Genomic DNA, 14,800 nt, shown 5'->3' with positions numbered 1-14,800 from the left:
GATGTGGGACCATCACTCAAAGAGTGCCAGGTTTATCCCCTCTTTACCACTGACTGCTTCCAAGAAAAGAGAAAGAGAAAGTGTAGGCGGGGAGAGTTTACAATCGGACCCTCCTCCCCCCATCACATTACCTATTCCCTGCACACTTTCCACATCTATAAAGTACAGAAAACAACGCCTACTTTTGAGGCTTGTGGCAATGGCAGAGGTTGTCCATAAAGCATCAGCTTTATGGGAGGTTCAAGCTGTACTGCCCAAGCCTCTCCTAACCCTGAGTTTGGTTGGTGACCATGGGCACTGAGAGATACCACACTATCTAAATCCACTTGTTTCTTGAGTTTCTGATCATGAATAACTATATTTCAGAGATCAAGATACCAGCCTTAACTCAAAAAGAGTACCCACATCTCTTTTTTTTTTTTTTTTTAGAGAACTTTTTGCTATAGGGTGCATGTGCTCACCGGAGAGACAGAGAGACAGAAAGCAAGAAATCACCCCCCTACAGGGGTAGCCACACTGCAGTCTCTTCTCTTCCAGTCTCTTCTCAGGATTTTGGGCACACATACACATGCGCCACCAGCATGAGTTTTAAGCTGTCGGGTCTGGGACTGGAACTGCAGTTGATTACATGGGAGTCCAGCAATGTAATCATGATGCCATCTGTGGTCCTGAGCATCCACGGTTTGGGTACAGATAGTCAGAGTTTGAATAACAAGGAAGACCTGTAGTTTGCCCTCAACAATGGCAGCTCAGCTCCAACTATCACTGTGCAATGTGAGAATTAATGAAAGCTGTAGCTAACTAACATCACATGCTTTCATTCTTCTAACCCTCTAAAAGCCCAATGAGACAGGGGGTGCTGTTACCCTTGAACTGAGGAAACCAAGTCTTACGGAGGCATGCATAGCTGGTACGTGGGATGCTAACTGATATGTTTTGTTCTTAATCATGACTCTGTGCTGACTTCCTTTCCTCTTCTGATGAACTGAGAAAAAAATATACACACCTTCAAAAGGTAGGGTTGGGTTGATTGGTAATTCCTGAATGTGTTGTAGGAGGAAGGCAGCCAGTCCATTTGCCTTCACTGTGGCCAGATCAAGCAGCCTTCTTGCCTATGGGAAAAGCAAAAGCCATTATTTATCCTAAAAGGCTAATGTAGCAGGGTGAAAAGATTTCAACTGAGTACTACAATTGCATACACCTCTCTCTTCCACCACAAGAAAGGCCAAAAAAAAAAAAAAAAATCAACCAACTACATGAGTTTAAAGAAGTTAATACAGCACTGAATGATGAATTGAACACACATATCCAAACGGGTTCCCTCTTAAAAGCCCACTAGAAGAATGAATAACTAGGCCAGCCATAGTAGCAAAGTAGTTACACAATGCTCCATGATGTTGAAGCCATAAGGGCAGGTCCTGGGTTCATAGTGACAGCTCCCTGTACATGCCAGGTACACACACATGTGTTCATGACCCTGGCTGGCTGACACCGAAGAGAAGATCATGGCATGAAGGCCCTACTGTGGCTCTCTCTCTCTCTCTCTCTCTCTCTCTCTCTCTCTCTGTGTGTGTGTGTGTGTGTGTGTGTCATAAAGAAATAATTAAAGTTTTCTTTAAAATTGTGAATAGGGGTACCCCACCATGTGAGGGTACTCTGACTGTGGCAACTGTTGAGGGGCTGCCTCTGAGAAGGCAGTGAGGCACCACTGGCCCCTTAAACATCTTCTCAAGTTTATTCTATGTTAAAAGGAATGACTGCACCATTTGTCTGAGCTATGGCAGTCAGACCTGGTAGTGAGAACTTCTCTATAGATCCCCCAAACCTGGCAAGGATGGTGCAGATTTTGACAGATTGTGCCTTCATCCCCACCCAGCACTGACGATATTATCAGAAGAAACAGGAAGGAGGGTAGAAACAGGCACACCCGTAGGAGATTCACACCACAGTCCCCCCCAGCCTCAACCATCCTGGATCACTGGCACACGAACCTGGCTTACATAAAGAAGTTCCAGGACATGGACCTGGAACTTTTCCATGTGGATTCAGTTGTGTTATTACCACTGTACCACCTACTAGCATTTAAAAAAGAAAATCCAAATAATTTTCAAGGAAAGTTAATAAATAAAATCAACCAAAAATTGATAAATAAAATCTAATATCTATGCAATGGAATATAACTCTTTGCAATGAAAGAATGAATAATTGAAATATACCACAGAATGGATGGATCTGAAAATAATTATACTGAATGGAAGAAGTCAGACAAAAAAGAATACATACTGTATGACATAATTTCTATATGATTTCTAAAAATGAAAAAAGAAAACAAAATTGTAAGTAGGGACCAGCAGATGACAAAGCAGTTGCGTCGTTGGACTCCCACATGGCCGACCACGTTTCAAGTCTGGACCTGGTGGCTTGAAACTCACACCATGCGTATGTTCGTGCATGCGTATGTGTCCAAAATCCCAGGAGGAGAATGGAGAAGGAATTGTGGCATGGCTATCCCTGCTAGGGGGTAACTTCTCACTTTCACGATCCCTGTCTGTCTGTCTCTCTCTCTCTCTCTCTCTGTCTCTCTCTGTCTCTCCAGTGAGTACAGGCACGCCTAAAGCAAAACCCTCTAAAAAAGAGAGAGAGAGAGAAAGAAAATTAAAACTGTGAATAATTTTAAAAACAAACAAAATGAAATAAAATAAAAACCTAAACCTACAAACCCACAAAGATAAGGAAGATGATTTTGGAAGCTGTAAATCATTAGGAAGAGAACTGACTTCATCGAGTGGTACAGCTTGAATGTTGGAACTTCTCCTCTACTCACAACCCCCGCAGTGTCACGTCCAGCCTGAACTATTGCCCTGAACCTTGGACACGCACATCCAAGTTCCTAGTTCCATCTCCACTTAAATGTTTCATAAATACCTCCAAATTATCATTCCCCAAATTATCATTACTCCTCTACTCTCATCTCTTCCTCCTCTTCTTGTTCACTCTACTCACCCACGAGCCTCCTATTTCCTAGAAATACCCAGCATGCTCCCTCCTCTGGATCTTTTCTCCGGCTGTCCCCTCTGCCTGGAAAGCCTTTCCTCCAGCTAGCCACATGGTTAATTCCCTCACTCTTTCGAGTCCTTTCTTAGATTGCAGCTTCTCAGTGAGAACTCTCTGACCATTCTACTTAAAATGTAAATCACTATTTGTGCTCCTCCCCAAGCTCTGGACACCTAAACCCACTTTACTTACTCTCTACAGTGTTATCAACTCCTAATAACACACTCTGTAATTTGCTCCCTTTTTCTTGTTATCTATATTCCCCCACTGGGATGTGAGCATCTCCATTCTGGAGACTTGTCTGTCTTGCTCACTGAGATACTCCCAACACTTATAAGGGTCCCAGGCACAAACAAGGTGCTCAGGACTCACTGGATGAATAAATGGTAATGGACTCTAGAAAGCCAAATCCCATGCCAAAAATGGGGATGTTGAGGGCCAGATAGTGGCACAGTGGTAACACATCCAGACCCACATAGAAAAGGTCCTGGGTTTATATATGTAGCCTCGCTGACTATGCTGGGTGCATATGTGCATATTCATGATGCAGACTGGTTGAACTGGAGGTATTTCGCAGCCTGAAGACTCTGTCAAGGTCTCGGTCTCTCTCTCTCTCTCTCTCTCTCTCTCTCAATAAAAAAGTAAATCTTTAAAATGGGGAATTTGGGGGCCAGTAGGTGGCATGGTGGTTAAGGTGCTAGACTTCCACATGGCCGACCATGGTTCAAGTCTTGGACCTGGCAGCTTATTTTCTAACTTTCTCTCTCTCTTTGTCTTCCTCTGGTCGAATTAAAAGATAAATAATAATAACAAATAAAATTAAATTAATATTTTAATGGAGAAATTAGGGGCCAGCAGATGGCATAATGGTTACGTTGTTGGACTTCCACATGGTTAACCGCAGTTCGAATACTGGACCCAGAGGCTTGAAACTCACCCCAGGTACATGTACATGCATGCCCAAAAATCCTGAGAGGAGAAAGGAGGAGAAGAGTTTTCAGCATGGCCATCCCTCTGGGGAGTGAATTCTCACTTTCTGTCTCTCTGTCTCTCTGGCAAGCATATGCACCCTATAGCCAAAATCTCTCTTTAAAAAAGAGAGGAGCAGGAACCAGCAGTTAGCGTAATGGCTATGTCGCTGGACTCCCACGTAGTCGACAGTGGTTCACGTCCCGGACCTGGTGGCTTAAAACTCACGCCAGGCGCCTGTGCAAGCGTGCCTAAGATCCCGAGATGAGAATGGAGGAGAAGGGATTGCGGCGTGGCCATCCCCCCTGGGGGGTGATTTCTCGCTTTCTGTCTCTATGTCTCTCTCTGTCTGTCTGGCAAGAACACGCGCCCTATAGCGAAAACCTCTCCAAAAAAAAAAAAAAGAGGAGTTAAAATCATATCATTCAAATTAGAATCTGTAAAAGGCTTTAGATCTGTCTGCATCAGGTACCTCTGGAACGGAAGAACATGAGTAAAATAAGGACATGGTCAAAGTGTTTATTAAACAAATCTCTGGTTTCCCTTACCCACTTCAAGCTATCAGCAACTATTTCTGCCTGCCATGGCAAAGTCTGAAGACTTATATTCTGAAAAGAGTAAAAGAGAAGGTCCCTTGGCAGTGGGACACAGGACACAATTAAAGAAGTGGATATCTCATCCCAAACAGAGGGTTTAAATGTTGAATGCTGAGACCTTTCCCCACCACCACCACTACCTAGCCCTCTCACCAACCAGGTTCCCAAACTTCTGGCAGTCAGAACTTTATCCCCACGCAGGATGTTTGTGTTCTACTCAGGGAACTTGATCAATTTAAGAAGAAAAGTGTAAAGACATAAACAGTGCCATTTTCCCAAATGTCTACAGTGAAATGCATGGAAGACAAATTTCACCTGTATGCTTAGTAAGTTCTAAAGCCCTAAACAATCATGATCCTTGAAAGAAAACATCTAACATGGAAGACAGAACCAAAACAAGTGTGGGAAGGGAAAGCAATTTTTAGAATAACAAGTTTATATGGGATAAAAAATATCAAACAAACATAAACATTCAACTTCCATTGTATCCATGAAACACAGAAAGATGCTATAATGAAGGAATAGTGAGAAAAAGCTATTGTGGTAAAGTGGGTGGTGTGATAGTTCAGGTGGCTGGAGCCTACGTGGCTGACTATATGGTTTGAATCCTGGAACCAGATGGCTTAAAAAAATAAGCTGGACACATGTGCACACATGCCCAAAACCCCAGTAGGAGAATGGAGGAGATAGAATTGTAATGTGACTATCCCCTAAGGGAGGAGGGGTGTGCTTTCTCTCTTTCTCTCTCTGCCTCTTTCTCTCTCTTTCTCTGGTGAGTGCACATATCCTCTAATTTTTTTTTTTTGAAAAAAAAAGCTCTCGTGGGACAGACAGCATAATGGCTATGTCGCTGGAGTCCCGCGTAGTCGACCGCGGTTCGAGTCCCGGACCTGGCAGCTTAAACTCACGCCGGGCGTGTGTGTGTGCGTGCCCAGGATCCCAAGAGGAGAATGGAGGAGAAGGGATTGTGGCGTGGCCATCCCCCCTGGGGGGTGATTTCTCGCTTTCTGTCTCTCTGTCTTTCTGGCGTGCGCACACACCCTATAGCAAAAACCTCTCAAAAAAAAAAAAAAGCTCTCACAAACTAAAAGTATGATAGCAAAACTTTTAAAAATTCAAGAGTTTAAAGGTAGAATTGACAATATTAACTGGAAAGTAGAGCAAAAAGACACATATATAGAAAATAGAATAAAACTAGAGGATCAGTTAAGAAGTTCTAAAATTCAAGGAGTAGTAACTCCATAAGGAGAGAAGAGAGAAAACAGAAGAAATCACCTATAATTTAATCAAGAACATTTCCCAGAACACAAGGATATGGATTTTCAGATTCACCTCTTGGGTGTTCAACATAATGGAAGAACACAAAAGCACACAGCTGTAAAATATCAGGTTGTTGAAGACTAAAAGAAAATTATAAAAGCTTCCAGAAAAAAAGTTATAAAATTATCTAGAATTCGTAGCAGCAACATTGAAAAGAGAAGATAATGAAGTAGCAGTATTGAAACTCTGAAAGAAAACGATGGCCCATCCATAATTTTATGCCCAGCCAAACTATCAATCAAGTATGAGAAATTTTTCAGATAATAAAGGAGAATAGGATGTAGTAAAATGGATTAAACTAGGAAGAGGAAGACATAGTATTCAGAATACAGGAGTTGCAACATAGGAGAACTATAAAGAGAAATCTCAAGATGATGGCTATGTACTACACATAGAGGGACACTAGTTCAAAAAGAATGGAGCAGTGACTCAAGACTCAGACATGTTAAAGGCAGTTATCTTCTAAATGTCTGGTCATGTTTGGCCCTAATCCTTATCTGTATTTGGCTTGTCATCACCATGGACTAATAGCATTCCTTCTTTCAACTCCTGCTGCCTTAACCAGCTGAAGATATTCGTTTAACCCCATGGAAGTGTTTAGCCTTGACCAGTTCTTAAGATCTAGAATAGCCTTTGGCAAGCTTACAACTGAGTGTACAGAGTAGCTCACTTCTGCTAACCATATTTCTATGGGACATTCAGCATCTGACTCACATAGGCCCTACCAGGTCCTCCAGCTATAATGAGCCCTATAGTTTCCCCAGACTCATTCATAATCTTGCCCACCAACTTCTCAGAAAGGACACTCCCAGGGAAACCAGAGTATGGGAGCTTTCATCTAAGCATTACCCTTTCTTACATGGTTATGTTTGGATCACTGCTCACTGTTTCAAAATAAAACAATAAGTTGTTTGGGAATTTATTTTAAAATGTGATAAAAAAAAACTATTAAAAAAAAAAGGAATGATTAACATCAAAGTCAGGCTAGTGGTTACCTCTTGTAGTTGCAATGGAAGAAGAGCCCAGCTACTGGTAGAATTCTATTTCATAACTTGGGCGATAAGAATATGTTTATGCCATACATATGAAATTTATACACTCTTCTGTAGGCATGGTATATTTCCTAATTTTCAAATGTTTAAGGTAATATTGAGATAGGAGCCAAGCACAGTCTGACACCTCAGCCCTATCAACTTTAGCAGTTGTATGAGTCAGACAGACAGCTGGTACTACAGCTGGTGTTACCAGCCTTAGGTTTCCTAACAACTGTGATGCCCAACTGAACAAGTTTATCACACAAAGCCCCCACATTTTATGACACAGAAAGAATACACACTTTGCAGAAAAACAGGCCTGGATTCAAATTCTAGCTGGGCCACTTCCCAGATAGGTGATTTGGACAACTTCTTATTGTTATAAAACAGTGCAGTTACATTACACCCTTGAAAGTATGTAGTAGGTTGATTTAAATGAGATAATATGAGGAAAAGATTGAGTACAGTACCTGACATAGAGTAAGCACTCACTTGATAAAAGTAGCAATGAGTATTCTAGGGATTTAATTCCTTCACTTGTATTTTGTTTTATTACATAGAATTTTTTAGTCCCCTACCTTTTGTCAGTGGTAACTACCACATTATAGGAATTAAGAGGTGAGTGGTGGTGGGGAGGAAGTGGCAGGTGGTTAAGGGCACTGGACTCCCACACGGCCGACTACGGTTCAAGTCCTGGACCTAGTGGCTTGCTTGCTCGCTCTCTCTCTCTCTCTCTCTCTGTCTGTCTCTCTCTGATCAAATTAAATTCCTCCCTCCCTCCCTCCCTCCCTCTCTGGTCAAATTAAAATAAATAAATTAAGTTAAATAAAATAATTCTTAAAAAAAAAAACTGGTGAATGGGGTAGGGGAAGCATGTTAGTTGAACACATCACAAATGCTTAACCACAAGCAATCAGAAATTTAGCCACTGCAGGAAGGCCATCAAATCAGAGCATCACAGAATGCTGGAGCTCAGAGGAGGCTCGAGAGCACTGGATTCTAAAACTTGAAAGCTCAGGCAGTGCAGTCCCTTTGTAATCTCCTACAGTCCTCGAATATGTTTCCTCCATCCCCTCTGTGCCGTCAGCTCAATATTCACTTTTGCTGTCTACTTAGCCCTTTCTTAGGATGGATTCTTAACACAATAAAACTCCACCTTTCTTCTCTCCTAAACTAAACATTTAAGGTTGTAGTTTTCCATCTATGTTCCACATTGGCCACCACCCCCAGATACTGATACATAATATTCTCAGTATTGTTTGGTACTGGATATTTAATGATTTTCATAATAATGTCGTATTTTACCTGGAGGAGTTCGACCTGGTAGGGCCCCAGGATCTGTTTTGAGCTTTTGACCTTTAAGTAACACTTAGGTGGGGTCAGAACGTTGGCAAGGTCGTTGCTGTGTGCCCTCCCTCCCCCGACCTAGGAATAAAACTTAGGTTGAATTAGCATGTCGGCAAGGCTGCTTGCTATTTGCTCCGGAAACTGTGGTAGCCTTGCTGGGAAGCGACCCCCCTCTGACTCCCTAATATACTACTATAAAAGAATTACATAGCTCTCTTATACATCTTGAGTATATGATAAAATTTCCCAAAAGTCCCCCGACCGCTCCCCTTTGCCCTGACCACCTACTGTTAATTACAATGCTTCACCCCGGCATGGTCACAATAGAGGGTGTGCTGAAGTCACATCTAGGCAGAAATCTTCTTGACCTTTGGAAGGCCCTTCAAGATACATTTAACATAAGCTTAAGAATAATCTTTTAGGCCGAAACAGGCCCAGGGCACTCCCACCCCACTATGGCTAATGTTCTAATAAAATACATAACGGTGGCGCCACAGGCACAATAGAACGTTTTAAGTATGCCACAAACTCACTTTAAAGTTCTTCATTAATTTGTTAGTCACTTTACCGCCAGTTGAAAAAGCTGTCCCTGCCCTTACCTAGTAAATAGTAGTTTTACCCTTTTAAGATATATTAGGATTCTTTGAATTAAGTTTTAGATCCCTATAAAATTATGTAAGTTCCATTCTTTATTGAGATCCATAAGAACTAATATCTGTACTTGAGATTTTCTTTTCTCATTATCATGCTCAGTAATCACAAGATGGCTGCCGCGCTGCATCAGCTGATAATTATCTCTGCTTGCTGGAGCTGCTTTCCCGAAACTGCATTCCATGAAGACGCCTACATCAAATGAACAATTGCAGAACTGCACTAGACCCACCCTTAATCCAACTCTGAATGGAACCATTTTCCCTATTGCTAAAACTTTATGAGCTGATAATTAGAACACAAAGCCCCTCACCCATTTACTTGCATGTAACACATTTTCAATAAAAAGGCACAATAATTCTAGTAGTGGTCATTCTTCAGAGAGCGATCTCTGAGGGGTGTCCGACTCAGGACGTGCATGAAAAGGCACCGAGGCCTCGGTCTTCTTTCCCGCGTCGCCTCCAACGAGTCAACCCACCCCCGCTGAGGCTGGACCCCGGCATTTACCCATGTGTTACTCCATGTTTTTTCCTTCATCAATCCAAATACTTCATCTATTCATCCTCTGTCTCCACTGAGTCCCAGAAATCTAGGCTACCTACTACAAAGCCTTTAGAGCATCCAGACAGACCATACTACTGAATACTTGATCAAAAATGACAAGACCTAATCTTGTAACTTCTCAGGTAGATTAACTGGATCCCCCAGAAGATCATAAGAAACATCAAAGTAGGTACAATAAGTAATATGTCTTCTGTAATCCCCTTGGAGTCAGGCTCAAGAAAGTGGTATTTGGGGTATAATAGCAGGTTTTCATATAAATTAAAGGAGACCACACCATACCTGCTCTCAAAATGTAGCCACCTCAACCCAACTAGAAATCAGCCTTGAAAATATATTAGTTTATTTTACCAAACTTAACCTAGACTTACCTTAACATACTTGTTAAATGTATATGTATATGTATATATGTATTTTTTTTAAGCAGACAAAAATATAAACTAAGGTCTCACAACCCAGCCCATCCCAACACTGCAGTGTAATTCCAATGTATTCAATAATTCATTTATTTCACCAACAAATATTTATTGAGTACCTACTATGCCAAAGCACAACAAACTTGAAGACAAAACCTGGCACATAGTAAGATTCTGGCCAAATATACAGATGAATAAATTAATGAAGAATGAATGAGTCAGAACCAGCAGTTAGCGTAATGGCTATGTCACTGGACTCCCATGTAGTCGACCGCGGTTCGTGTCCAGGACCCGGTGGCTTAAAACTCATGCCGGACACATGTGCGTGTGTGCCCAAGATCCCAAGAGTAGAACAGAGGAGAAGGGACTTCAGCATGGCCATCCCCCCTGGGGGGTGATTTCTCACTTTCTGTCTCTCTGTCTGTCTCTGTCTGTCTGGTGAGACCACGCGCCCAACAGCAAAAACCTCTCCAAAAAAAAAATGAGAATGAATGAGTCAAGGCCCCAAGTCCAGTACTGGCCTCTCAGTAACTACTGTGAACTTACTCAACCCACTTTCCCACCTCAGCTCCCTAATCTATAAAGTGGGATTTGGCTTAAGTTTATTTATGAATTCTTTCATGAGAAAGAAAGATAAACAAAGAAGGGGGAAGAGAGAGAGAAAAAAAGAGAGAAAGGGGTCTTCATCCCAGCCTCAGACAGCCCAGCCTCAGTCAGCATGCCCGGGGTGGTCCCAAGACACAAGCTCAGGACCTTGCCCATGTAGGTACAGTTGTATCACCACTGAGCCATGCCCAGCCCTAAAGTGAAGACTGTTCCATCTGCCTCAAAGGAGACCTATGGATCAATGTTTGGAAATAAACCAAGAGTTTCAAAAATACCCAACAGACACTTTTCTGTCCTTGCAACCTCTGTTGAATCATTGCATTTCCAGGAGCAGATGTATTCCAACTCCAAACATCTATGATCTAGTGCAATTTCATATCAGAAAGCCTAAGAGGATATTTAAACTATATTAGTTCACAGCATGTGTAGTAGTTATTAAATATAGAGTCAATATAATGAAGTGTTATGATCTGTTGAGCTACTAATTTAAAACAGACAGCATTAAAAGTATACGAGTAAAGAATCATTGAGAAGAGAAATAATAGCATGCAAAGGAAAAATTAATGTGTGCTCAGTATGTGCCAAACACCATTCTCAGGGCTCCCCAAACTAACTCACGGGACTCTCCCAAAAACTTCGTAGGGTGGATACTACATGACAAGTATCAATGCTTTGCGTTTGAGGATACAGATGGGAAAGACAGAGGATGGGGCAGTTGCATAGAGAAGCCTGAAGCCACACAGAGCTGACCTGCAACCTGCATCATTCTGGCTCCAGAATCCAAGCCTTTGGCTTCCACAGAGCACTTACTCTCAGAAATCAGAGTACACTGCCCATAATCAACTTTTAGGGGGAGTCCTATGGACCAAATTACCCCATAGAGCTGACTTCACGAGAGCAAATGTGTCCTGGTGACTAAGCACCCACTTCCTGTGAATCCAGTCGACCCAGGACAGGGTGCCTTACCCTCTGGGATGACGTGAAGATTGGCAACCTGATTTCATCACATTCATACGGGCTGACAAAGCCCTGCTCCTGCACCAGGTCCAGCACGCCCTCCACATGGCTGTAGAGTCTCCTGACGAGGGCTGGCCGATGACTCAGCAGGTCCCCGGTTGGCTGGAGTGAGTCAGGGTCCCAGCGGTCATGCAGTTCAGGGGACTGGCTGTTGTTCTGGGCCTCCTGGATAGCTGCAATGAGCTTCTGACAGCCCCAAGTACCCTTTTTCCAGATAGTATCCAAGAGGCGCCTGGCCAGGTGAGAAAGAGGCTGGCCCAAGAGGCTGAGGCCCTCGTAATCCTCCCAGGAGAGGACTTCCCAGGACAGCAGCCAGTCCAGGATGCTCTCGAAGCCCTCCAAGGATCCCGAGACCAGCAACCCCACCAGCTGGCTCCTCTGTGCCTGAAACGCTTCCGGCGAGCACATTTCACAACCTGGGGAGGAAAACAAAGTCAGTACAGGATTTCCAGAAACCAGGCGGGGGCAGCGGAGGGAGTGAGGTGAGTCAGCCCTAGCTCAGGTCCAAGGCGGACATCAGTCTACCCTTAGACATTATCCAATGCAAGCTCTCCAGTGCATGGATGAGCAAACGGAGGCCCAGAGAAGGCAAGAAACGGGCTCAAGGTCTCACAGAGAGCTTAGCAGCCAAGAATTAAATCAAGACTCCTGGATAGCTTTCACACCCATGGCTTGAGGAGTTTAAAAAGGCTTGAGCTGATATTAGAAGTAATGTCTCTCAAGGGATCAGGGAATGAATTCTCTTCAAGGCAGAGTGAGAAGACTCAATCACACCGATGGGACCCAAACCATAGCAGCTTCAGTAATGACAAATATTGATGAAGTGCCTATGACATACCAGGTATTACTCTACAGGGCTTCCCTGTGTGGATAGAAATATAATGCTTTCCTAGGCAACGACAGTGGACACCTACAAGTTCACGGGAAAATGGAATGAAAGTAGGCGTTTATTTTGGTGCAAAAACATTTTGAAACCTATGCACAGTTTCTTCATGATACATATTGGCCATGAATTTTTTGAGGCCCCTCAATAGTTTTTGTTTTTAAGATATTTTTGCCTTAGGGTATGTGCACTCACTGGAGAGAGAGAGAGAGAGACAGAGATAAGTGAGACGGTAAATGAGAAGTCACCTCCCATGGGGGATAGATATTGGCCATGAATTTTTTGAGGCCCCTCAATAGTTTTTGTTTTTAAGATATTTTTGCCTTAGGGTATGTGCACTCACTGGAGAGAGAGAGAGAGAGACAGAGATAGTGAGACGGTAAATGAGAAATCACCTCCTAGGGGGGATAGCCACACCACATCCCCTCTCTTCCATTCTCCTCCCAGGATGTTGCGCATGCAGACACACACACCCGGCATGGTTTTCAAGTCACAGGGTCCGAGACGTCAATCGTAGTCAGCCATGTGGGAGTCCAGCAACGTAACCACTATACCATTTGCTGGTCCCAGACCCTTGGATTTATTTAACTCAGCCAATCACTGTAAAGTTGGTGCATGGTTGGTTAGTCCCATTTTACAGATGAGGAAACCGAGTCACAGAGAGGCTAAGTGATTTGTACAGTTTGTCACAGTTAGACAAGACGCAGCTTGGATTTGAACACACGCCAGCAACGTTAGTCCCATTTTACAGATGAGGAAACCGAGCCACAGAGAGACTAAGTGATTTATACAGTTTTTCACAGTTAGACAAGGCGCAGCTTGGATTTGAACACACGCCAGCAATGTGACTCCAGAATGCATTCCTTTAACTCCCCTATATTTGAGTTCCCCACAGAAACCCCAAGCTCATTCCTGTGTATATAACTCACTGCCGCCCAAAGGGGTAGACTCAACATCGCTATAAAGATCTCGACCTAGGTTCAATGAAAAATCATCGTGCAAACACAGCTGTTTCTAACTGGTGCATTCACTTCCCTGTCAACACTCCCCCATCATGCACATGTGTGTGCATACATGTCCCCTAATATCCTCACCCCCTTGCCTTGCCCTCACCATCACACTTCATGCGTCACAGTTGCATGTTGTCAATGGCTTGCTCTGGGCCCAGCTATCTGAGAATTTGAGAGGAAGCAACTTCCAGGAGCTTCAAGCCTTGGGAGGTTCCCCAAGCAGCACAAAAAAATCTCTCTGTATGGACAGCTTGTCCTGTGATTGTCATGGGGTTCTGGGACAAGGGCTGGTACAATGCCCAGAGAAAATAAAGTCAACTCTGTAGACATGGACAAGAGGGATGTCTGCTTTTTTTTTCTTAAGAGAGATCTTTGGTAGAGGGCATGTGTACTCACTGAAGAGACAGAGAGACAGAAAGCAAGAAATCATCCCATGCCACAGTCCCTTCTCCTCCATTCTCCTCTCCGGATCTTCGATACGCATGCACACGCACCCAGCGTACCTAAGGCACCACGTCTGGGGCTTGAACTGTGGTCAACTATGCAGGAGTCCAGCGATGTAACCATTACAACATCTGCTCACCCCAGGATGCCTGCTTCTTTTTATAAATCAGGGATGTTCTCAGAACTCAAGGGAGCAGACGCCCAGAGGCCAGGAGCTTTGTGTCTTTCCGGTTACGTCTTTGTCTCACTTCCTGCTTGACCTGTGGTGAGCTCGGGTTGTACTAATCCTGGTATCCCTAGGTTTGGCACCATCTAGGTCCAACGGAGGCAACATGGAAATGCCCGTGAATCAAAATTCACCAGGGAGTGGGGCAGCAGATAGCATAGCGGTTACGTTGCTGGACTCTCACATGACTGACCGCAATTCGAGTCCTGAACCCAGTGGCTTGAGAATCACACCAGGCATGTGTGCCCAAGATCCTGTGAACAGCATGGTTCAAGTCCTAGACCAGGCATCTTAAAAAACATGCCAAGTGTGTGTGTGTGTGTGTGTGTGTGTGTGTGTGTGTATGCCCCAAATCCCTAGAGGAGAATGGATGATAAGGGACTGTGGTGTAGCCATCCCCCCAGAGGGTGATTTCTCACTTCCCCTCTCTCTGTCTCTTTCTCTGGCAAGTGCGCGTGCCCTTGACAAAACTCCAAAAAAAAAAAAAAAAAAAAAAAACAAGGATGGGAAGACTGGAAGTTTCCATCCTTGTGCAGTAGCCGAGGTGAGCCGAGGTCAGCAGGCTGAGGCCTGTGCTGGCCAGATGGGGGAACCAAGACAGCGAGGTTACCTGTGAGCCCAGCAGCTTGGGAAGGAAGGCATCCACACTGCAGAGGCCGCTGTAAA

At 43.7% G+C, this 14,800-nt stretch overlaps 1 protein-coding gene across 1 annotated transcript in view; it reads right to left on the bottom strand.

The window, feature by feature from the left end:
• NOD2 (nucleotide binding oligomerization domain containing 2) overlaps positions 1 to 14,800 on the bottom strand; it is a 68,525-nt gene that overhangs the window by 28,182 nt on the left and 25,543 nt on the right. The window contains exons 3-4 of the mRNA XM_027774302.1: positions 11,521 to 11,987; positions 1,007 to 1,112 (exon numbers count right to left, since the gene is read on the bottom strand). Of these exons, the coding sequence (XP_027630103.1) occupies positions 1,007 to 1,112; positions 11,521 to 11,987 (573 nt within the window). The remainder of the gene's footprint in view (positions 1 to 1,006; positions 1,113 to 11,520; positions 11,988 to 14,800) is intronic.

The sequence above is a fragment of the Tupaia chinensis genome, unplaced genomic scaffold (genome assembly GCF_000334495.1).
Source record: "Tupaia chinensis unplaced genomic scaffold, TupChi_1.0 Scaffold000422_1, whole genome shotgun sequence".
Taxonomy (NCBI): Eukaryota; Metazoa; Chordata; class Mammalia; order Scandentia; family Tupaiidae; genus Tupaia; species Tupaia belangeri.
Note: the sequence above shows the minus strand (reverse complement) of the source record. Positions and strands in the feature narration are given on the sequence as shown.